This window comes from Caloenas nicobarica, chromosome 5 (assembly GCF_036013445.1).
Source record: "Caloenas nicobarica isolate bCalNic1 chromosome 5, bCalNic1.hap1, whole genome shotgun sequence".
Taxonomy (NCBI): Eukaryota; Metazoa; Chordata; class Aves; order Columbiformes; family Columbidae; genus Caloenas; species Caloenas nicobarica.
The window spans coordinates 15,979,005-16,002,809 of NC_088249.1; the positions used below are offsets into that span (position 1 = coordinate 15,979,005).

General features: G+C 43.5%; 1 protein-coding gene across 2 annotated transcripts in view; it reads left to right on the forward strand.

The window, feature by feature from the left end:
* The window catches only part of PRIMA1 (proline rich membrane anchor 1), a 51,819-nt gene that overhangs the window by 10,682 nt on the left and 17,332 nt on the right, over positions 1 to 23,805 (forward strand). For both annotated transcript variants that reach the window (XM_065636717.1, XM_065636718.1), the window contains exon 3: positions 21,101 to 21,230. In XM_065636717.1, coding sequence (XP_065492789.1) covers positions 21,101 to 21,230 — 130 coding nt within the window. The remainder of the gene's footprint in view (positions 1 to 21,100; positions 21,231 to 23,805) is intronic.

A 23,805-nucleotide genomic window follows, 5' to 3' on the forward strand; every position in this document is an offset into this window, starting at 1 on the left:
AGCTACCTTGTGCTCTTCGACATGTCCTGTCTGGTCTCCAGCTGCTGCTATGGAAAAGCAGGGAACCTTCTTTGTGTCCTCTCCATCAATCCCACCTGAATGTTCTGCAAACCCTAGATGCATGTATGGGATGGCACTGGCTAACCGTGAGCAGCTGAATCACTGTCTGAAAGGTTTTTATTCTGCTCGAGGACAACTGAGGACTTTCAGGAACAATTACAGTGCGTTTAGTATTTCTTTAGACATTTTGGTATTGACAGATTGATCCAGTGACAAACCTTTAGTTCTGCTTCCTGAAGAAAGACTTACACAAAATCTGGTAAATGTTGTGAATTCCAGAATTCATGTGTAATAACGCCTAAAAGTTGTGTTGACTCTGAGGGACAATAAGCTAATTCCCTCCACAGAAAATGGATAGAATCACACACACTTAGCAGCCAGGCTAAATACATGAGCAATGGTAGAAACACCAGCTTTCCAGGCTTTAGGAGGCACCTCGCTATTGTCCTCATGTATTTCCAACAAGAAAGTGTGGGGTATGTTTCAGTGCACCCTGAGGAGGCATGTCATTTGTTCAACAATACGAATATGGGAATTGAAATTAGATCATGTGGCCCATATATTTTCGAACATGGACAACAAAATTATGAGCTGGTGAATTCAGAGAGTTCCTCTGCCCCCCGAACTCCAGGCCCCAGGGAAGAAAAGGCAGACTGTTTTTGTGTTCCTTCAGCCATGACCCCATGCCTCCTTTTCCCACATTTCTAACTCCTTCATACAGACCACTGGTGTTTCCCGTGTCCCTTCCAACCCCTGTCCTTGCGGCCAGGATCAGCTACATTGGTCCCCATGGATGCTGGTTTTCTCAATATTGCTAGTTCAACTTTGTCTCTTTCCGTAAAGTGGGACACATGGAGCATTTCGGTTTTGAGTTTCCCAAGTTTCTTTCCAGATGCACTTTGTCAGTATCCCACTGAGATACGGCTGTCTGGTTCAGTATAGGTGTGTACATTACCAAGGGTCTTCAAGGAGAGGGGCTCCAGCCCATGCTAGGAGTAGCTAGGATGGTGGGGATTATGTGACAAAGTGCCGGGGACTGGCAGGAGACATGGTGGCTGAGCCACTTGCGGTTCCTGCAGATGGTCTGGCGTATTGATGTTTTCACAGTAACGCTCCTTATGCAAGCAGCAGCCTGCTCTTTAACCTGTGCCTAGAAAACTGCACGTTGATGAAGTGAAGGGAAAGCTCATGAGGCTCTGAGGGGCCTAAGGCCAACTCAGCTTAGATGCTGACAGCAAAGAAAAGAGGAACTTTCAATGAAATTGAGTGTTTTCCCTAGATATAGCTGTAATGACCTGAAGGAGATAGAGATCCTCAGAACCTGGCCTTTAATTAACTGTTTCTTTTTTTCCTCCCATCTGCTTTCCTCCTTGTCTCAGGATTTCAGCCAGGACTAAGGAAAGGTAGATAAACTACTTGTTTAGGCAGCTTCACAGACCCATGAGATTAAGCTAGTTCAAATGATCCTTCAAAAATCTAAAACACGGCTGTTGTCAACCCTTAAATACTTTGTGAGCCCACAGGTTTCTCCAGAGGCACTGTAAAGAAGAAAGGACTTTGCTTGGAAGAAGAAGCTAGGCTTTCAAAACAGGAAAGGGTTAAAGCTAGATATACACTGGCATCAGTATCAGTTTTAACTTGCTGAAAGTTTGAGGAAAAAATATTTCAGAAGTGGCTTCTTCAAAGTGGTACAAGGAGGAGAAAGGATGTTCAGCATGAACTCCCCATTGCTGGTTTAGCAACATTTGCTGCCTCTGCTCTACCCACCTCACGTGTTGGTTGAGGAGTCCATGGTACTGCCATCTCCTCTCTGGATGACAAAGTGTCCGGTCAAACATTGTTTCAGTCAAAATTTAGAGGAAGAAACTTAAATAAAATTTTTAATCTGAGCTTAGTACAGCTGAGTCTGGGTATGTGAACTAACCTCTGACTTGTTGGACACTTACACATAGGTACACAGTGAGGTCTTTACAGCTCCTGACCTCAATGAAAGTTTGCCCTGAGCTGTCAGTTGAGATAAAGCATGATTAAGTCAGTGCAAAGCCAAAGTGAATGACATCACTGCAGTGGACTCTAATCTCCAGGCTGTAATTGTATGATTTTGTTTTCCAAGGTGAAATCTTTTCCTTTATCTTTGGAGATAGTGCATCTAATTAACTAAGTATTTGGGCTGGTGAATATGCCAAAATAAAAATGAGCAGCTGCAGGAAGGGTGCAACTTTTTGGCAACTACATGAACCCAAATATAAAGCTTAATTTCAGAAAGTGTGCAGGGTCCCTTCAGTGCAAGTAGGAAAGCTAAGGACATTCAGATCTTTTCAGACAGATGGTCACAATGTGTGTATACAGGCAGGAGTCTGAAGTACAGGAACACTCTGGAACTTCTTGAACTTCAAGTAGGTTTTAAAACAACTGAAATGTGCAGATTTGGCTTGCTGACTTTTAGCAACATAGCCTTTCACAGCAAGAACTTGTTAGAGAAATAGAACAGGTATGGCTCTGAGACATAAAATAAGAAGAAATTTTTTTTCCTTAGGCTTTTCTACAACCTAAATCCTGGTGGTAGAATAGGCAGGGTGACCCAGTATGGATCCAGAGAATGAGTCTGAGCTTCACGCTGAGCACCGTCTCCACGTGGCCATTCATTCAAGCAGGAGACCTGAGCATGGTCCTGATGCTCACCACACCGCTTCTTGTACTATAATACATGGGTAGCAATGTTGATGTGCTTGCCTACACAATGCCAAAAGGACCTCTGTCCTTGGCAGAGGGCTGTGATTGTCCCCCAGGAGTTGAGAGGAGGCCGTGACTGCAAACTGAACTTAAATCCTTCTGGAGGCCACCATGTGTTTTAAAACATGAGGTGCCAAAGAATTTGCTGCGAGCAGTCTGGTGTAGCTGCTATAGTATGGGTTGAGCATCTCAGAGAGTTCTGACTTTAAGTTTCTCTTTGGGTAAGCCTTTTGTTTTGTGAGTGCTTTGCACCTTTCCAAACAGCTACTGCAGATGCAATTCTGACCCTAAGGGCTCAGCTGACAGGACCAGCCTTTACCTATGGCTTTTCTGCAAGAAGGACCGCTTCTGAGTGTTTTTGAGATATTTGGGCACACTTGAGGAGGCTTGGATTAACTTCTCCCAAATGCTGATGTCCCAAAATAATTGTTAGCAAACAGATGGGGGTGGTTTTGTTTTATAGTAAGAGGAAAAAGTTTTCCTCCATACCTTATACAACATAGCAGCTACCAAAACTGAATAGTGATGGAAGAGACCTACAGTAGCACCAAAATGGTAGGGGGCACATTGTCTCCTACACCAGGACATTTATGGTAATGACAGCTACTGTGAGAGAATATTGTTTTACCACAAGTCTGGTCTAGACAGTGATTTTTTTAAATGCAAGCAGAATGCTGAAACAGGGAAGCCCTTTCAGTTTTGGTAACACAGCTGTCATACTGTGAATTACAGTCTTGTGTGACAGCATTGTTTATAATTTACAAAGCAAAACCAAAATTCAATTCTTGGCTTCTCTGACGTACACTTTCATTTTACTGGGCGATTGTAAGTCTCAGAACTGGCAGTAGGATTTTGAGGCTTTCAAATCTAAATCGAAATCAAGCCCCACAGCCTGCAGTCATGGATGATGGCACATGCAGAGTCTAGTCCAGGTCCCTGTTGTGTTGATTTCACATCACAGATACTACCTGCTCTGTTAGCACAGTGAATCAAATCATTAAGAATCCAAGATGGGATTTAGGCAGATTTCACCCACCTAAATCAGAAATGCAATGATTAGATTTCCTGCCTCAAACTGCAGTGACCTCTGATTTTATTACGAGAGACATAAAGACTTCAAAATACTGATATATTTTGCATCTAGAGCAGTTATTTCTGGCATAGCAATAAAAGTTAGAAGACCTCACCTCCCAGTCAAAACGAGAAGATTATTTAGGGTGAAGAGATTTCTTAAGCAGCAATCAAATATGAAGTTTGAAATAGTTGAAACATCTGGTATGTTATATTACATCTGAAGAGCTGGATTAGTGACTAGAAAGCCGGTAAGACTGAAAAGGTTCATACTAATACTTTCATTATATGATTCTGCAATCACTTCGTGCACCTAACATCTCCTCATATTGGGCTATTGTAAACTATCTATCTTTGTAAAACACTGGTTATGATAGACCGTCAATCACAGCTTCATTTTTTTTCCCAATTCAGAGTTTTTCACCACAATAAATTCTGAAATGTTTTGTCGAGTCTAATTTTTGTTTAGGCAAGTGATGAATCCCCTGCTTTGGGACCTTGCAGATTTGTTTTTAATTTTTCATGCAGTTATAAATCCATATTATGGAAAAATCCACTCTCTTGAAAATTCACTAGTTCATACGTTTTGAAGTATTTAAAAGTAAGCGCCTCAGGCCAGATTTTGCAGTGCAGGAATCAGTGGGAGTTCTGTTATCTATAGATTAAAAGCATTGTCTAATTTTGAAAACAGAAGCATCAGATATTAAACTGATTCTGCAGTATAACAGTCCTTTCTACTCTGGGATGCATATTCCAACAGCTTGGTTGTATTTTTTTTAAGCAAAAGGAGTTGGCTAAGCTGAAGACATTAATTCCCTGTGTGGATGGCAGTCCATTTGTACATGCCTGCCATTTCACTGATTAAGAAGATAACAAATCTTCAGTGAAGTTACTGATGAGTCAGAGGCTGCTGATTTACAAGTAATTGTAGGTTCCCCTGCTCATGGCAGAAGGAATTGTGCCTCATCTCGACAACTCAGAAGTAAACTCTTAATTGGCACAAGCTGTTCTTGGCAGGGAGGGCTAAGCAGCTGACCTTGGTAAAGCAGACCCACAGAAATATATGTTCTTGTAATGATTTTGTGCAGTCTTTGTCGTAAACATGATATAAAAGTGTTGCATTGCTAGTGTAATTGCAACTTACGGGTAATTTTCAGTTGATGCAGCAGACTGAGGAAGCAGCAGTGTGGAGATTTGGAATGTTATCCCAAAGTGAGTAGTCTATAGTGTCCAGTAGTATAGTACAAACATAGGTTAGTAACTGATGCCACTGCCAAAAACTGACATTAATAATTATGCAAGTTAATTTGACAATTCTACTAGTAAATCATATCACATTATAACCATATATATATATAAAAAATTGTGAATTCCTAATTGTTATTAGAATTAATTGGTTTATAATTTTGAAGTGTCCTTTAGACGGAGTTGATATTTAATCAGCTCATTGGTTAGAAATATTTTATACAAATATCTGTTCCTTGACAAATGCTGCTGTTTAAATTGGACTTTTACCTGTGGAGCAGATTCTATTGAATCATCCCTGGACATTTTCTTCTCCTTTTGGAAGCAGTGCATGATCTTATTTCATAGCCCCTATCAAAGGGGCTACCAGTGGAGCAAAGGGAGGGTCAGGTTTAACGCTCAGTTTGATTTGGCAAGCTGCAGGGACTGTACCTCACGCTTGGTTGGTGTCATTCTGCAGCTTTGGCTGCCTACAGCTGTAGGCTTCGGTAGGGAGTGATGGTGAGCAGCATCTCTGCCAAAGCTCTCCTACCTATGCAGGTCCAGACTGCTGTGTAAAGCCTGAGGAAAGTGCAGATAGCAACTAGTAACCAATTTGCTTGCTTTTGTGACTGTAAGGCAGCCTGTGTCTTTTAGCTTTCAGAGAGTTACAAATGTGCTCTGATTGGTGATTGAGGACTTCATGTTGGGCATTTGGCATGGTGAAATGACTCGATCTGTTAATGTGATGTAATTGACATTTTAAGTATTCTATATTTTATGAACACTGCATACAAATTATCAGTTGATAAATGTGATTTTATTTTTATTAGGATTAAATTTACCCCTGGTTTGGAAGGTATTTCACATTTCAGTTCCATTTTACTCTGGGTGGGTCATCAATTTTATTTCCCTTGAGTTGAACCTGAATATAATTTGGAAAAGGAACTTGAGTGCACTAGGTATGGGAATTATTAATTGGTCTCCTCAGGGACATTTTTAAGTGATAGCTATAGCCCTTACTTCCAGCAATAACTGAGCCACTGAAGTGATACAAGGAATAAACTACATAATGTCAAACAGGAGGATCATGTTTATATAGATGCTGTACACTAACAGAAGTGTCTGCTATATAGTCAGCCTGCTGTTCCCTAAAACTCAGCCATATGACTTGCAATATGTCTTCCTTTGTAAAGTGAGCTCTTTAAAGCCATCTGTACTAACAAATCTAAAGTATTTGTCTATTGTAGTCGCTCTCTCCATAGAGCATCTGAATGCCCAACAGGCAAACCATTAATTTTTCAGAGACAGACACAAACTAGTGCCTTAGAAACTCTTGCTACTAATATATTGGGAAAATATTCCAAGTATTTCCAGGTATTTCCAAGTCTTCCTCAATCTGTGTTAGGAAATTCAGCCTGCAGTTGGCTGAAGCTGGTTTTGTTTCTGCCTTCCCTGAAGGCACTAATTTTGAGAAAGTTTCAACTCAAAGCTGTGAAGCTTGTCCAATGTCAGCTGTTATCTAGAGGCTCCTGAGCTCTTCTAAAAGCTGCTAAGGATCTAAGAGATGATATCTTAATCATACCAGTAGCACTGAATTTTACTCGTATTTCATAGCCTGTCACTTTGATGGCATCAGTCATGTGGATACTATTCAGCCTGAAGAAGTTGTGTGGATCTGGACCTTAATTCCATCTATATATAGAATATTATACCAAGAAAATATCATCTTTCTGTGGCACTGAATCTGCCAGCCCCGAGGTGTCTCATTTACTGGTGAAAGACTGGTCATCAATGTAGGAGCTTAGACTTCCAAAATCACATTTCAGCTGTTTGAATTTCAGCTGATACCATCCCTCCTTTGAAGGCCTGTTAGCTGCAAGAGCTAAAAGATGGATAAGTTTTCAGAAGACTTGATGGTGATGTGCTGTGACTCCTGCAAAGGAGGCATCTTGCCCACCCTGTGAGGAACAGTGCAAACAGAGTCCAGGTGCTGCTTCGTCCTCTACCACTGACCTGCTGGGAGATCCTGAGAGAGTCAGCTCTCCCATCAGCCCCTCAGAGTTATCATATCCGAAAATGAGATATTTTTTCACCTCTGTAAACTTTGTTTTTGAGACTAGTGGATGTCAAGCACAGAAGGTTATTATTATTATTTTTAGTCTCAAAATTGAACAGCCATGGTGCAAAACATCACTATGTCATGTCTTATTTCTTCCTCTGTCAATGATGATACAACTTCAACAAAACCCTGACAAAGGAGTGTAGATCAGCAGATACGGGAATTAAGAGCCTGGAAGGGCTATCACTATATGTACTTACAGTGTCCATATGGGTGCCACTACCACAGTACCTTAACAGGCTCTGCTGTACCTGCCTTCACAGTGCCTGCTGGGGCAGGGGTTTCATCCAAGGCTGCCTGAGGCTCAGTAAAAGCAAGGGCTAGCTTTTTAAGGCTTTTATCACCTAAAAATGCAGATAGGTGGCGAATGAGCTCTCCAAACTACTGAACTCACAGCAGCTGTCCCAAGTCATGGCCTACTCCACCTTATTTTGGAGAGGACAGATGCTTTCTGTGTGCTGTTTACTAAGCGCTTCCTCACTGCTGACCTGGAGGCAAATTTTCTACACGTCTTTGCTCCTTGGCAGTCACTTCTGCATGAGATGCCCTCTGCAGCTGCAGCAGCTGCACCGCCCCGTGCAGGAGCCCGTCTCTCCCTGAAATACCTGGTAGCTGGTGATGACCACATCTTCTGCCCTAAAACAGCCTCTGGAACAGCCTGAAAGCAAGCCAGCTTGACTTGGGGAGACAACTATCTCTTCATACCTACCTTACTGTGGTGGATCTGGGAGGCGATATTGGCTATGTGATGGAGGAGGAAAGCTCTGTGGGAAAATTCATCTCCTGTCCCCAGTGAGTTCCAATTTGGAAGTGACTTTTTACTTCTTTCACTGGTCCACACTTTTGTCTGATGTCAAATGCCTCAGGGCCCAGTGCCATAAGCCTGCAGGCAAAGGTAGCCCTTTTTCCAAGAAGCTTGAAGAAGTCTCCACGTATTCGATTCATAGCAGCAAACCTCTTCCCGCACATGTTGCAGTTGCTCACACCTGTACTGAGCTCTGTGCGTCTCAGCGGGCAGTGGGCTCACCACAGCAAACATCGAAGCAGAAGCTTCTGATTTTTTTCAACCTCGTTATGAGATGCAAAGAGAAAGCCAGAGCCTCACACTGCAGGGTGGCGTACGGGCTCCTCGCAGAAGCAGCCGCGGGACAGGCATATCTGAGGCATGCTGGCAGGGGATGAGCTGCAGTACCCGCTTGGTCTGCAAGGCTTATTACAGCCTATTACAGGTGTTGAGTTCATCCTTAAAACGTGTTGGGTGTTCACTCACCTCTGTGTATCATACTTGGTTTTAGATCCTCTCTAGGAAGTCTGTGGTAGCCAAAGCAGTATGGGGGAGGGACATATATAGATATCTCTATGTATGTATGTGTGCATGTGTGTGTGCTTATTGAATACTGATGGAAATATGTTCATATGCTTTCTGGTATCAGAGCGCCTAAATGGCAAAGACAGACTTAGCATGAAGATTCAGTGTTTTCAGGCCTCTTTTCTCCAGGACGCTCTTTTCACTGCTGTAACGTGACAGGGTGCCACAGTTTGCTGGGGCAAGCAGATGATCCTCAGCGCTGATTTTTCCCCGCTGAAGAATAGCCCACACTCTCTGTGCGCATCACTCGCCGCTGGAGAGCCAGACTGTGTGTTTGTGCAATGAAGTGCATGGTACCGTGCTGGCGCATCTCTGTGCCTCTCAGTGGTGCCTCTGTTAAAAAGAACTGAGAATTACTGTCCCCAGGTCAGTGCCGTGCTGCTGTTGTTCTGTTGTAGACCATGGCCTCGCTGCTTTGTTTGCTTGAATAGGTAGTTGACAGGAAGGTCAGGGAAATACAGCTGGTTCTTGTGGAAATATAGAAGTAGTACTTATAAATTTACCTATTTACCCTATTAGAGAATTGGGAAAGAAGTAACAGCAGTGCTGACGTGTAGCCTTGTGTTGGGCATTTTGTCCCTACATCTTGCAGCAGTTTGGAAAGCTGGGACTACTGTCCCCATCCTGGAGGAGAAGCAGAGGCTGGGGGTGAAGATCCTTCCAAGTCAGCCAAGGAGAAAGGGAGAGAGCTGCAGCTGGAACCCACAACCTGAGAGGAATTTCTGTCCACCACCCACTATGACACTCTGCCTGAAGAGAGGTTAAAGGCTATATCATAAAACTCAAAAGATTAAACTTAAGCTTGTATCTACATTCAAGCACGCAAGTTAAAGCATCCTGGCTCTCTGAGTGCTCAGAACCTCTGGAAATCAGGTCACCTTCTAAAATAAATTTGAGGGTCCTAATTTCACAGCAAATTTTCAGGAAGTTGTGACGTGTTTCTTAAAGGCACCAGATAATCGGACCGATGACTCCTGTGTTTTGGCCACCAAGTACAGCAGGGTTCACCCGAGTGACGGCTCTGACGGGGAGGCAGCGCTTAGGAATATCTGGGGATATCACTAGGACTATCTTAGTGCTGCCCAGCCTGGCACTGAGCCAGGTTGCAGAGAGCAGGGAAATGTGACGGTGCCCACAAGGCTCTCCAGAATGACCATGTTGCTGTTGAGGAGGAGGAGGCTGCTTTGCAAGGCACAGGCTTCAGTTCACATTTGCTCGGGACAGAAACCGATAGTGTGTGATTTAATCAGGGTAAAAACAATTCCGTCCTTTTTGCTGAGGGAGAATCAGATGGCGAGAGAGAAACAGCATCTCATCGGGAGACTGCTGGTTAGAAAAACATGTGACAAAGTCAGATCAGAGGGCAGTGGCTGACGTGAGCGTCCATTGTAAAGATAAATGCCAGAGCTGAGTGTTAACACAGAAGCTAGCTATGATGTAATCTCCTTAAAAGCCTTTTTTCCACAAGGCCTTTAAATACCCCTGTTTCTCCAGATCACGCTTTGGAGAACAGGCTCTCCCTCCGTGCTTACTAGCCCTGCTCTCCTCCAAGAGACCTTGGCAGCTGAAACCATGTTTTGCTCCTATTTGCGGGGTCGAAGCTCAGTTCTGGCAAGTCCCATCAGCTTCACCGAGAACCTAATAGGATTAAGGCTAGCGGATCTGGCCCTCAGACTGCCAGTTGTTTGGAGCACAGACTTTCCCTCCGTATTTGTTCTGATAGTCCTTTGACTGCTCTGCTGTCTGCACCATCATCCTTCCATAAACATGTAGGACTCTGAACTGAAATACTAGTCTTCCTCTGCAGCCGTGCCAGAACCAATACGAGTTATCTTACAAGCTTAGCGTCAGCCTTCCTGGGCACCTCATGGGATCCCACCTTGTTTCTGTCTGTAGGTCTTGGCTGCACAGAGCTCCCGGGCACGGCATCAGCATGCCGGCTTGGGGCAGAGATCTGGCGCCTGCCCGGGAAGCCAGCAAGGCAGTTTGCTACTTCCACCCCTGTCAATGTTTTTATGGCCAAATCCAGTGTTTGCATCCACTCCCAAGGAGGAGGCAACATGATCCAGCAGGTAGGACTGGCCTGGTGTCAAAAGATGTTTTGTTTCCTGGCTTTTTCACTGAGCTGCCACAAGGCGCTTCTTCACAATGTGCTTCACTTATGCCTGGATGACCGATACTTTCAACTGATATTATTTTTATTTTGGTCCATTTTCTAAAGGACTCTCAAATCTGCCAGGGAAAAGCAGCCGCATAAGACCTACCAAGGCAGCACAGCAACATGGGGATTTAGTGAGATCCACTGCAAAACCCAAACCTAAATGTGTGCAGGTTCAATAACCTTTAAAACTTAGATCTTAAGCACCGCACTTAAAACTCTCCCACCCAGCTCCTCTCTTTACTGACTGTATCCAGGCTCACTTTTTTTTTTCACCTGCAGTTCCAGTCCTGTTTCTTGCAATGAGCCATGTACTCCTCTGTCACCCATGACCTTTGGAAAACTCCTGCAGAACTCTCCCTTTCCTCTACCACCGGCAAACTCCTTTCTCCAAAACTGAGCAGCCTCTCACAAACCTGAGCATGTTTCTTGTTTGAGGAGGGAAGTATTTCTAGAAAGGGGGAGAGAACTAAGGAGAGGGGGTAACTGAGAGTTTAGAATAACAGAATCTACAGTGTAAAAACTGCGGGGGAGGGAGTTTCTCCAGCATCATCCCACATATGTTTTTATTATAGCAGAAGCTCCCGCTGCGTAGTGATTGCAGTATCCCTCTTAAAAGTGTAGTAGGAACATATGCATTGAGCAGCTGCATGATATAAACTTGTCTGCAGCATAATGTGATAAACAGAAATATCATCTACTACAGGAATAGCTAATTTCCACCAGTATTATTTAACCTAGCTCCTCCAGGGAGGCAGTAAATCAGGACATGCTTTCTGCTGAGCACATCACTAATTATTGCCTGGTAGTGGTTGTTTACCTGACTAGCTCAGGGCACTCTGGAAATCGCTCTAAGTTTACAAGCAACAGGAAGAGTACAGATCTATGAGGACATAAAAAAATGAGAGAAAATTGACATAGATTTCTTTTTTTCAGATAAAAATTTGCTCCAAATTTAGGTGGTTCTTATTTTCTTTAATCCGCTCTATTGCACCTCATGTACAGTTACGGCCATGCTCTGGAGGTGAGAGTGGTGGAATAAGGTATTGCTGCTCTAAAGCAGTTTTTTGGTCTTTCCTTTCTGGGTAGCATTTTCCTCCTGTGCCTGTTCTCTGTGGTAGGATCTTAGGGAACGGGTCCAGCAGAGCAGTTTTCTGGGTCACCACTCTTTGGGGACTGAGATAATCCAAATCCTTTCCATTATGTTCAGATTTACTGGAGATGACCTTGCCCCAAATGGACTACATTTGTTATTGAAATTGTCAGCCATTCCTGCTTTACGTTCCTGCTGCATTGGCCTGGTCCCTCAGGTTAATGATGGCTGTTAATAAATCTGGCTTTCTGTGCTGCCCATCCTGCGGCCTTTTTCCCCAATTCACTAAGCAGGTAACAGTGTGTCCATCACTTAGAGCATAACAGCCTGGGAAGCTCATATTGTATCGTATTTGCTGGATTTAATCCACTCAACACTGCTTTAGTGTTTGGAGCTCTCCTTTAGAGCTTGCTTTGTTTCTGCTTTTCGGGGGAGGCAAGAGCGAAGCAGCAGCTAGGCTGGGGCCACATCGCAGCCGTTGTGCCCAGAAACTGCAGTGCCAAAGCACCTCTATGGGTTGCTCTTAGCCACATCCAACCTGGCCTTGAACATTTCCGAGAATGGGGCATGCACGACTTCTCTGGGCAAATATATGCAAGCATACGGCAGTGTATGTGATGCTGCCTTGCTTCTCTAGGTGGTCTGTTCCCGGTGTTTCTTCTGTGTAATTTCATATCTCCCAGGGGGCTGAGACTGTAGATGCCATTGGGGTGTCAGGAGGGCAGCAGTCCCTGCCCAAAGCCCTCTGGCCAACAGCTAGATGGGTTTGATTATGGCCATGGCTTACCATGGGGCAAAGAATTTGCCCCGTTGCAGTCGCGGCCAAATCCAGTGTATCTTTCTTTAAGGTTTAACTGTGTGTACATACCACTGGCAATGGCATGTGGTGCCACCAGCAGCTTGTGGTTGAGGCTTTACCTGCTCAGACTCGTCCTGTCTTGCATCCACCATAGCTGAAATTCGGGAATGCCTCTGCCTTCCCCTCCCTGAGCCTGCTCGCAGCCTTTGCTCTGCCTTTGCTGTGCGGTCTGGAGGCAGAGGAGGATCGTGGCCTCTTGCAGGCTGTCTCCGAGGCTGCGGCTGAGCAGTCGGGGAGGGGGACCGACCCAGCCCCCAGGGTTCCTGTTGATACCAGTATTGCCTTTGGCATTTGATGTGGTGTACTCCTGCGTCTCCCCTTCAGCAGTTCAAGCGTTGTCGATTATGTTATCTGCGGGCAGCAACTGCAAAGGGAGGTTGACGAGGTGATTTTTGGATCTGCCAGGGAGACAGCGAAGTGCATCCATTCACATCTCATAACTCCTCTGTCTTCAAAATGGATCATTTCAGACACATACAGAGGTGCCCCAAATGTGAATGTTTGCCTTTACATGTTCAGCCAATGTAAGGAATCTTTAGTACAGGGAAGAGGAAGAAGCAAAAAAGGAATTGGTGGAGTTTCTCACATATTCTGCCACCAACACTTACTAAATAATCTTGAGGAGCCACTCAGAATGCAAACACATGGAGCAGAACTATTGTCAGCAGTTTCATTTATATGGATGCATACCCCTTTATATACATACATTAAATATATCATATCGTATATATCCTTTCTATATATGTGTGTGTGTGTGTGTTTATACACATACATATACAAGTATGTATGTGTATACATATATGTATATACATATATGTGTCATATATATATTGTGTGCGTGTGGATATATATATCTCTACAAACACCAGGAGTTCCTCTCACAGCCCACGGACACCTGACATGGTTAGACAAGCCTCTTCTTCATCTCTCAGTGGAAAATGGCAATCCTTCCTTCCGTGAGCCCGTCTGTACCTGATCACCAGCCTGAGCATTGCCTTCTGCGGGCAGCTGTGGTTGCAATGTGGACGTGAGCTCAGGTTTCCCTCTGGCCACATGCAAGCCCAGGGCCCGTGCGTGGAGGGGCCGCTGCATGGCAGCACGCACACATGGCTTTCTGCCCCCATAGGAGGCCCCAAGGGCTTGCATCTCCTCGTCAGCCTCCTCTCCTCCATCCTCCCAGGAAATTTTCTCCTCAAATCCAAGAGTGTCGACAGATCTGGTTTGAAGGGAACACATATTTTCCCTGTTCTTGAAATGCCTTTTAGAGTAACAGCTGAAGATCTATATTTGTATCAAGGTCTAGCAGTACCACTAACTTCATTAGAAGGCTCTTTTGAAGGATTTGTTTCTCACGTGCCAGCTGCCTCTTGCTGTTAGCAGCCCTGCATATGCACAGCATGTTCCTGCCATGTGGATTATCCAAACACATCCGTAGTGGTTCCTACATGACAGAATACAGCAAACAAACAGGGGAAGCTTGCGCTGACACTGACTCACAGATCTCTCCACATCACCCCAGGTCGGGTAACAAAACTTGCACCTGGAGAGCCCACAGCCACCAGGGCTCTGGGGACCCAGCTCCTGACCTTTGGCAAAATTCAGAGCAGCACTTGTGAGTGTCATCATGCAGATGCTGGGTCAAGGTCCTCAGCTGGTGCCAGTCTCACAGCTGGGTGAACTTCTACTAGTTTACATCACTTGAGATCTTGACCCTTTGTATCAGCTGCCCAAGACTTCATTCTGATGTACAATTAAGTTAATCAGCATTAAGCTAATCAGCGCTCACTTTGGGGTGAATTTACACTATTGGGGGGGAGTAAAGGGCCTTATGTGAAAGTAGACAAGAGACCTCAGGCTCAGCATTGAAATTAGCTTTCTCAAAAAAGATGTGGGCATGTGATAGAGACTCTCCTTGTTTCTCATCTTTTACACAACACAATGCTTACATAGTAAGTGTCCAATCCTTGGTGTCTGTATGTGTGTGTAACTGCTCCTCTGTAGGGTTTCTCCTCCCAGAACCCAAGTTGTTTCATGTTAATCAGGAGATTCACTGAATGCCTCTATTCCACAGGGGGCTGGGTGAGACACCTTGTTGTGAAGCGACTCAAGCTGCAACACATTCAAAATCCCTCTCCAAATTTAACTGGGCATGTCCTGTGAGTCCTTTCATATACCTTGACATCTGAAATCACATCTAAACCTCTCCACATTTTCTGGGCTTGTTCCTGCATCACAGTGTGATAATGGCTGTAGGAACTAGTGGCTTCTCTCTCTTGCAAATGGACATGCTAATGTGCAAATCATGTGAATATATCAAAATAATAAGGCAAATAAGAGTGGTGAGACTGGAACCCCAAACCCTGCCTTAGCCAACAGATCAACAGGTCTCTAAAATGTGTGACATACATAGAGGTTGCTAGAAACACATTGCCTGCATCTCCAATTCCTTTTAAGTTCCAACCAAGGCCGATAAGACACTTGAGGCCCTTGGAATATAAGGCTGCCTTCAAAATAAAATCCAATCTCGCTTCCTAGCATGCTAATTAAAAGTGCACGGCTGATTCAGGCAGCCCTACAATAGCAAGAAGAGTGCTGCAGGCATAGAGATGGCAGGGTTTAGCCTGTTGTGAGTATACAATATTAAAAATGGGCAGATGTCTCATAAAGATGATTACGCCAGGACTCTTGACCTTTCTGCAAGAACAGGAATAAAAGCAGGAGGAAAAACAATAATCAGTTTTGATTTATCTTGAAAGTGCTCTTCCTTTTTTAGGCATGAAGCTGCTGTTGTTGTAGAGAGGTGAGAGGGGTCACTGTCACCCTTCCACGTCACATCGGTGCACGTTCACCATCTGCTTGGGACTGAGCCCGTAAGCAGATTGACACACTCAGACCTCAGCCAGTGACACCTCCCTTGGGATTGCACATGGGACCACGGGTCACTGCGTCCCTGAAATATTTTCCAGCTCAGCCCTGTGTTTGGATTGGTTTGGCTTGGTTTTATTCAGTTTTGTTCTGGTTTGTTTTGTTTTGCTTTGCGGGGCTGGCTGTTGGGCACGAGCCGGTGGAGCCGGATGCGCTGATGCAGGTTCCCTGCCTCAGCATCGCTGCTGGGGGCTGCGCAGCGGCACTGGCTCAGCCCAGCCTCGCCCCCGTGATGGAGCCTGACTCTCTCCTGATAGACCTGGTGGTGTTAGTTTCTAATGTCCCGGCATTCCCATGCAAAAGGCAATTAGCCTACAACCCCTATTGCAATGGAAAGTAGTAACCCTAATCAAGATAAATGACAGGACCACTAGATTTCCAAAATCTGAGCTTTAAAAAGTACAGCCATGACCACTAAAGATAACATGTGGGTGTATCCAAGAATTCTGAGTCCCGTTTCTGTATTCTGTCACAGGCAGTACGAGTATATGTGACATACACAAAACCATTTAACACTTAATCCAGAAGATTAAAACAGCTTCATCACTGTTTTTTGGTTTTGGTAACTCAGAGCAATTTTGAGAACGACCCACTCTGAAATTTGCTAAAAAGAATTTAGAGACTTCTTTGTGATTTCATGGAAACTCAATTTCCAGTGACACAACCTCTATTTTTGCGCTTGCACATTGAGGGAAACCCTCTGTAGCTGAGCTAATCTTTCCTGGTATGCACATTTCTGGCTAGAGCCAAGTGTGCACAGATACCTGCTAACATTAGAACTGAAGCCGTGTCTTTATGCTGAGCATTCGAAACATATTTAGTCAAAAAAAGTGCATGAGATTTTTGTGGTGCTGAAATAGTTTGCAGGATGCCTTTGCTCTAAAAGTACTTTTTCATGAATTTGTTTTCAATAAACTGGATCCAGCCACCCAGTGTAGGTCTGAAATGGGTCTGTTTATTCATTGTGTTTATTTATGCCTGTTGCTGTTGGGAATACGAGAAGATGTCGGCCCTCTGAAAGTAAACCTAACCAACATTTGTACTTCATAAATTTTAAGGCCAAGACAAAAAAGGCATTGTGCTCACATGGACTTCTCAGGGACAGAGCATTTTCTTTATGTACTTAATTCTTATTCTTAGTCCGGTCTCTTTAGTTGCATTTAGACTTCGTAAAAAAAAAAAAAATACTAAAAGTCTACCTTCAAGTAAATTTTTCAGTTAAATATTCCACCAGAGCAGAGAGGCTATTGTAATGGATAATTACCCTTAATTACCCTTAAATACTCTCTTTCTAATATAAATATGCTTAGTCTCCACTTGTAATGGAGTACATCCCTGAGTCATTTACTAACTCTACCAGTATCCATCACCCTATTTTGGGGGAAGGAGGAAGGCACTGTTAAAAAACACATTCTCTCAGTAGTGACTTTGTATTTGTATTTAGATCTCGAGACATACCAGTTCTCTGGCTTTTAACTCAATTCATGTGTGTCACACTTACTATAGCTTTATAGTTTCAAAACATCATGTGGAATTAAGTTGAATGTCATACTAAAGTCTAAAGTTATCACACCAATACTAATACATCAATAGATGATTACCAAACCAGTGATCTCCTCAGACAACACCTAGTTAGTCTGACGAGATGTGTTTTCCTGAACCTGTGCTGTTAAGTATCAATTATTTACTTTAATACTTTATTAATTGAATGAGATCTTCCTTATTTTGGCAGGATTTCCATCAGGATGACAGGCTATTGATTGCTTAGCTCACCCTGCTTATTTTCTTTAAAATGTCATCATGTCATCCCTTTTCTACCACTTTTCACCAACAGTGTGTTCAATGTGCAGAATGACACTTTGGGGCTTGGGAGAAAAAGCACATTTGTTTTGCACTGTGAAAAATCCCTTTCTCCATTCAGCTGATTGTGAGATTACTGAAGAGCAGCCAGGAATGAGTCAAACCAGGAGGTAATCATGTTCTGAGCAGCTGAAGCTGCTCACATGAGACTGGTGATGGGTGCCAAGGGAGCCAACCCCATGGCCGGGCTGGCCAGCCCTCAGCTCTCAGTAGCCCCATGGTGATGATGAAGGGACTCCCCATGCCCAGGGATGTCCTCCTCTCCCCGAATACTCCACTGTGAACGACAGCAGTACGGGGCTTGTGGTTCCTTTACATAGGAAAAGGCACAATTTGGTTCTGAAACTGCACACCTTTTGGAGGCTTATAATGGATTCGAAAGAGGTGGTACAAAGAAGGGGGAGACAAGGAAAATGTGTTTTCCTGCATTTTGTCAAAGCTTTTGTAAGATGATGAAACAAGTGGGCATTGTCATTGTTATAGGTAGTGTGGGACATCTTCTGCTCAGTGTTTTGTACAATAATTTCAGTATCCCCTTAGAGTAGGCTTTGAGATCCGTGTTTTCCCTCCTCCAGAGAGTGCCCAAGAAATACATTGTTTTTCCATGCAAAGTGGCACGGCTGGAAGAGGGTGCTGCAAGGTGTCCTCAACCCAGGATAATTTCTGATCACTGATGGCATGATGCATGCAGGCTCAGCCCCTTGCAGGTGCAACCTGGTTTTTCTACACTGTGGGCAAGTGAGCTGGGGACTGGGACCCAGGCAGAGGACGGAGAGTTCCCCCGGCCCTGGGCTGCCCCGGGAGCGGCGCTGTGAGCCCCAGCCCAAGGGGAGGGAGACATCAGTGCCTCCCCAACATCAAGGGCTCAGTGTGGGACTTACTAAGAGGCACTTCTCTGAGGACATGACGCTTCCCAGGCACCTTGCTGGATCTTTGGGAAGTTCCCCTCTTGGCTGATTTTCCCAGCTGATGCTCATAGACACGTAACGTGGCAGGCACACAGAGGCCTCTGTGCGGGCCAGGCTTTGGCATCCCATCCACACAAGGGGATTAAAAGCAGTTCTGCTCTTTCTCAGAGGATAATCATGAGGAGGAATGCATTAAGGACTTAGAAATGTCACAGTAATGAGAGTTATGCGAATACATACTGAGAAAGGCAGAAAATAGCACGCAACCAGGAGCTTATTGGAAAAAGGGGGGATATTATACAAAACAAGGTTACCTAGCACTGCAATAATAAGGAGTAGACATACAAAAGACTTTTTAAAGCTGTATAAACCCACCAGCCACTAAGAAACAGATTTTGATAGCTTCCGGTGCGGTTTCTCATGCTTCTTTCTGAGTGCCTGGTCTGGACCAGCAGGGAAGGAAACTGTGCCAGGTGGGTTAGGGATCGCCTCCACATCAGCAATTCTTCTTTTCCCGTCACTACTAACTACATATAGGCTGTCAGGAGTCATACTGACTATTCTATCCCACCTGTATCTGCTTATTCTCCATGTAAGAATACAGTGATAAACCACCAAGGAGCACGCGACACAGAGACGTGACAAGCCTTGCTTTTTACCCTGTCTCTGCCATTTGTCAGTCTCATCTGTTGTGCCAAGGAGCAACCCAGTCTCACCATGTCATTTGGCTTTATGAATACTTTGGTTGATCCCGCCTTGGAAGAAGAACAAGGACAAGATAAGGATGGCCTTACTAGCCCCATTTTTTATGATGTCATCAAATTTTACATGGCATCTCCTGATGCATTTGTTTCTTCTGATTTCACTGCAACCTTTTATGTTTGTCAGGGCAATAATAAGAGGGCACAGCTGGCCCTGAGGCTGCCTGCTTGCTCCTTCGTGCAAACATCTTCGTCATCCTCTGTTCTGGAATCTTAGAAAATAACAACATGGAAAACTTTCAGAGAATATTAAAAACATGAAAAACATCAGCCTTATCACAACACAATAAATAATTCCATCACCCACTGAAACTGACTTCTGCAGCTAACATAGAAATAAAGTAGAAATCCAGTTGCTGATGTAGTCGGGGAGTGGACGTATTGTGAAAAGAAGAGCCAGAAACCATTGGATTTTCAAATAATTTAATTTTTCAACTTTATTTTTCTCTCCCATAGAAAAAAATAAAACCAAAACCAAACACAAAAAACCACCCTCATAGTCAGTATATGTACAATAAATTGAAGGCAATATTTGCTAGACAAGTATGATCAGAGTGATAGCATATGTTGAAGCCTGATGCATGTGAGAAAGATAGGACCTCTTATGTGGCACCAAATGCCGAACTGCCTATAATCTATCAACCTGTTGGCTTTATTATTTTGGTTGCTTTTTATAGGTCTTTACCTAGTCTTTTTCTAAGGTGCTCCTGCAAATTTCTCTGAGTGAATGTTGCCAATTCTTCTCTAGATAATGCAATGGGGAAAAAAAAATTCTCAGTAATTGCGTACATCAGGATTTTACCTGATGAGTGTTAAACCTAAGAGTATGTAATGTCTTTTCCTAATCAAACAGGGGAGGAACAGAAGATATCAGCTCGCAATAAATGATGCATGTGTGATAACGTATTTTAACTTGTGCACCTATTTGCAATATGTATAATAGGCAGTTCAGAATTTAGGATATATCAGATCAAATAATTAGACTGAATAAATAGACTTCTGCTATATTTAATTCTCTCCCCTACTTAACTGAAAATGTAGATTTAGGCAGTCCCATTGACTGATCCATTATCAAACTTCGTTTAGGGTGACCCAAATTCTCACAAGTCTATGTGGTTGTGTATGCTGAGTTAAGGGTCTCTTCCCTCTCTGCCATTGTCTGTGGCTCACCATCCCTCAGGAAATGTGTCCCCTCAAAACAGGGGAAAAGGTATACAGCCATGAAGGACAAGATCTAAACCAAATACCACCCATATTACTCTTGATGCAAAATATTGCTTGTTTTGAGTGGTACTTACATAGACAATTCTAGCCCTAAATTGAAGAGAAATGTAATAATAATTGCTTATATTTTCATGGGTTAACTTTTCATAATGTTGATGTTTCTTAACTATTGGACATACAATTCAAAGACAATGTAATGGGAAAGAAGCTTGTCAACTGTAATTGTCTAAAAGCAGTTAATAAATGTAATAGAATTCCTGTTCTTTTGGAACAAACCCACTTTCCTTGCTCCAAGGTTACAATGATAGCAGCTGCGATACTGATTGGTAGGCACTGCTGCAGCTCCCCAATAAACATCCCCTAATGTGGTTTGAAAGCCTACCCTTATCAGTGTAACATCTCTCTCTAACACTAAATCTGGTGCAGCAGAAGATGGCAAATGCAGAGGGAGGAGATGTTTCCCATGGGAAGCAGAGCTGAACCTTTCTCCTTCACGCTGAGCATGTGGACAGCACTGACACAGAGAAGTTGGTCATCTAGGGACCATGATAAGAAATGTCTACTACCAAACTAGTTGATTGCTTAGGAAAAAAAAGTTACCTAAATGTGAAATATCCTCTTTGCATGTATCTGTGGCCCTGGTGTAGTGCTGTTGCATGGGTGACTGAAGCATATCTGATTGCACACTGCTTATTTGGGAGAACTCATGTGTTTTTCCACACTCTTGTTACAGCTCCCAAGTCTACCTTTTGTCCCACTGAAGAGACCTGGTGGCCAGGCCTGGTTATTATCATTGCAGTATGCTGCGCCACACTAGTGTTCCTCTTCGTAGTTGTCATCATTTGCTACAAAGCCATAAAAAGGTAAGACTCTAGATGCTTTTACTGTGCTTAGGGCAATACAACCCCTCAAAGGTTCACCCAAGACTTGGCTGACACCATGTTATTTTAAATACATCCTAAAGGCAAAATGCATCCTCTAGTCAATGTGTGTTTTTATTGGAAAGTCACTGTATGTACCAAATCCTGCCTGTGTAAAGGATGAAGTTTAATGCCCAGCTATGGGTGCGAGGAGGAGAAAAACTAGAAATGGGACAGGGCCACAGCGTTCAGATTAATTTGAACTCTCCAAAGTCACGTTACTGCAGGTTGCTGGGGAATGTCAGTAGCTTTGGTCTGGCCAAGTGTAGAGGTAGGAAACACTGTCCTATCCAGTTCTGGTAGTATTCAAAATTTACATGTGGGACGTGAGATTTCTGGCCCAGGCCTATGACTAATTGTAGCATTTCAGATTAATGCAAGCTCTTTTAACCAAAACTCTAGGGTGATTAGTGTATTTTTTCTTTTGGAGACACTACTTCTAATTTTTTTGCTTCAAAATGATCATCTACAGAATCCATTTTGAAACTCGTCTCTTTTAATTTAAAAGCCTATGTGAAGCCTGTGTACAGCACGGTGTGTAGTAACTATTTCAGCTCCCCAACACTGTCTTTGCAATGGATGTGCTTGCACAGGCTTCCAGTAGTTAAAAGTGATTAACTTTGGTTACATGTAAAATGGGAGTGTAAATAATTTCTTCGCCTAAATAATATTTCATATTTTGAGTGAAAAAAGTCAACATCCGTACCTCTCATGAGATACAGCATTGACATCCGAACCACAGTTTGGATTAAATGGTGTTTATTCAGCTTTGGGATTTTTTTTGGGGGGGAAGAGAAAATAAAATACCTTTTATGAAAAGCGTTATCTGCACACAAAGCAAGTGCAACATTTTTTATGAGCCTCAGCAGGCATATCACAATGGTGGAGCATCACACATGCTTTGTGGTTGAAAAATTTGTGCAGGATTTGGAGGACAGTATATCCAAGAGCATCAAAAAGGGAGAATTCAAACAAGAAGACAGAAGTCTGTGTCTAATTTCTTATTAAATTTACATAAGTATCTCTGCTATTCTAGTTTAGCTAAAATGAATGCTTATTAGTTTTGCAGAGTTGGAAGGCTTTCAGTCTAGCTACTGAACTTCTTAAAAATCATCTATGAAGGACTGAAATTGGAGTCAAATTGGGTTGGTAACACAGAGCAAAATTTCTTACTTGTAGTTTCTAATCTGCTAGTGGCTGCTCATAGGGGATTGGTCCAATTCCATGTGGAAAGTTGTATTTGTTTCAAAAACAGCTATTGTATTTGTCTGCCTAGGGCCAAACTGTGAATTATTTCTGCCAAGGCTGCAAAATATACCAGCTGGAGCAGTAACTCTCCAGGGCAACATGTGCCTAGCGAAGAATTGCTCTTCAAATCTGCTCTGATACTGGTAGATGGAAGGTACAGAAAAGAAATTTAAACAGACAAATTTAGAGCTGCCTTGAAAAGGCTGTGGGAGTTCACATAACAAAGTCTTACGCTTCATGTCAGTGAACAACAATACAGATACTTGATGAAGACACCCATTATTTGTCAACAGTGTGAATATCAACACACAAGTCAGCTACTTGAGCAGGCATTAGGCTCAGAGAAAGTGAAAATTCCTCTTAGATCTTCTTATTGTTGACATTCACACTGCTGACAAACACTAAGCTGAAAACTGCTTAGATGTGGGACAGACAGCTATAAAAGAAAATCTTATTAATTATATTTTTACAGAGTAATTAGAGCATTTCTTTTCATCAATGGGTCCTTCCTAAAACAGCTTTGTTAAAAGGATGCCCTAAAGTGCTTGGCAGCATTCCTCAGTAGTTCTGGTTCCTTCATCCACTATAGAAGATATCTATTGATAAACACTTGCAAATAAGATAAGACGTTTCACAAGAGACGCATTTCTGCCTTTGACACAGAGTATTATCCCATTTTGTTGAGCTGAATTGGCTTTAGCTAGTGTGAGAAATCCTTCAGTCTATTTTTTGCTGGGAGGTAGAGGTGGATAGACAAAGAGTGAGGGGATTAATCTGGGTGATGCTGAAGCCTAGAGTCCCTTCAGTGTTTTCCCAGCCTCTAGCTCTGTAGCTGTGCTCTGCCCTGTCCTCTCTCACACCCCATCCTGCCAGGCCCTCCTTCCTGCACATCTCCTGGAACTGGGACCTCTGTCGCTGCAGCATTTCTGACAAATCTGTCCCTTACCTCCAGGGCAGTGCGTTGTCTCTTACTTAGAATATACCCATCGCCTTTAGATGTGAACACCACCCACTCATCCTCCAGCCGCGTCTAGTTTGTGTTGTCGATATGGCACCACCCTCTTCACCCCAGGAAAGGCACATGCTGACTGTCTTGATGTAGAGATCAGAACGCAGCCTGAAGACCCCACCTTTGCCTGCCTGAGTCTTTCTTAGCTCTGGGTGAGGGTAGTGCTGTGGCTCACCACTGAACAGCATCCTTTCCTTCTTGTACCATGTCAGGCATGTCTGCAGGTTTCAGAGGTGTCCCAGCCTCGATTCCCTTCTGTCG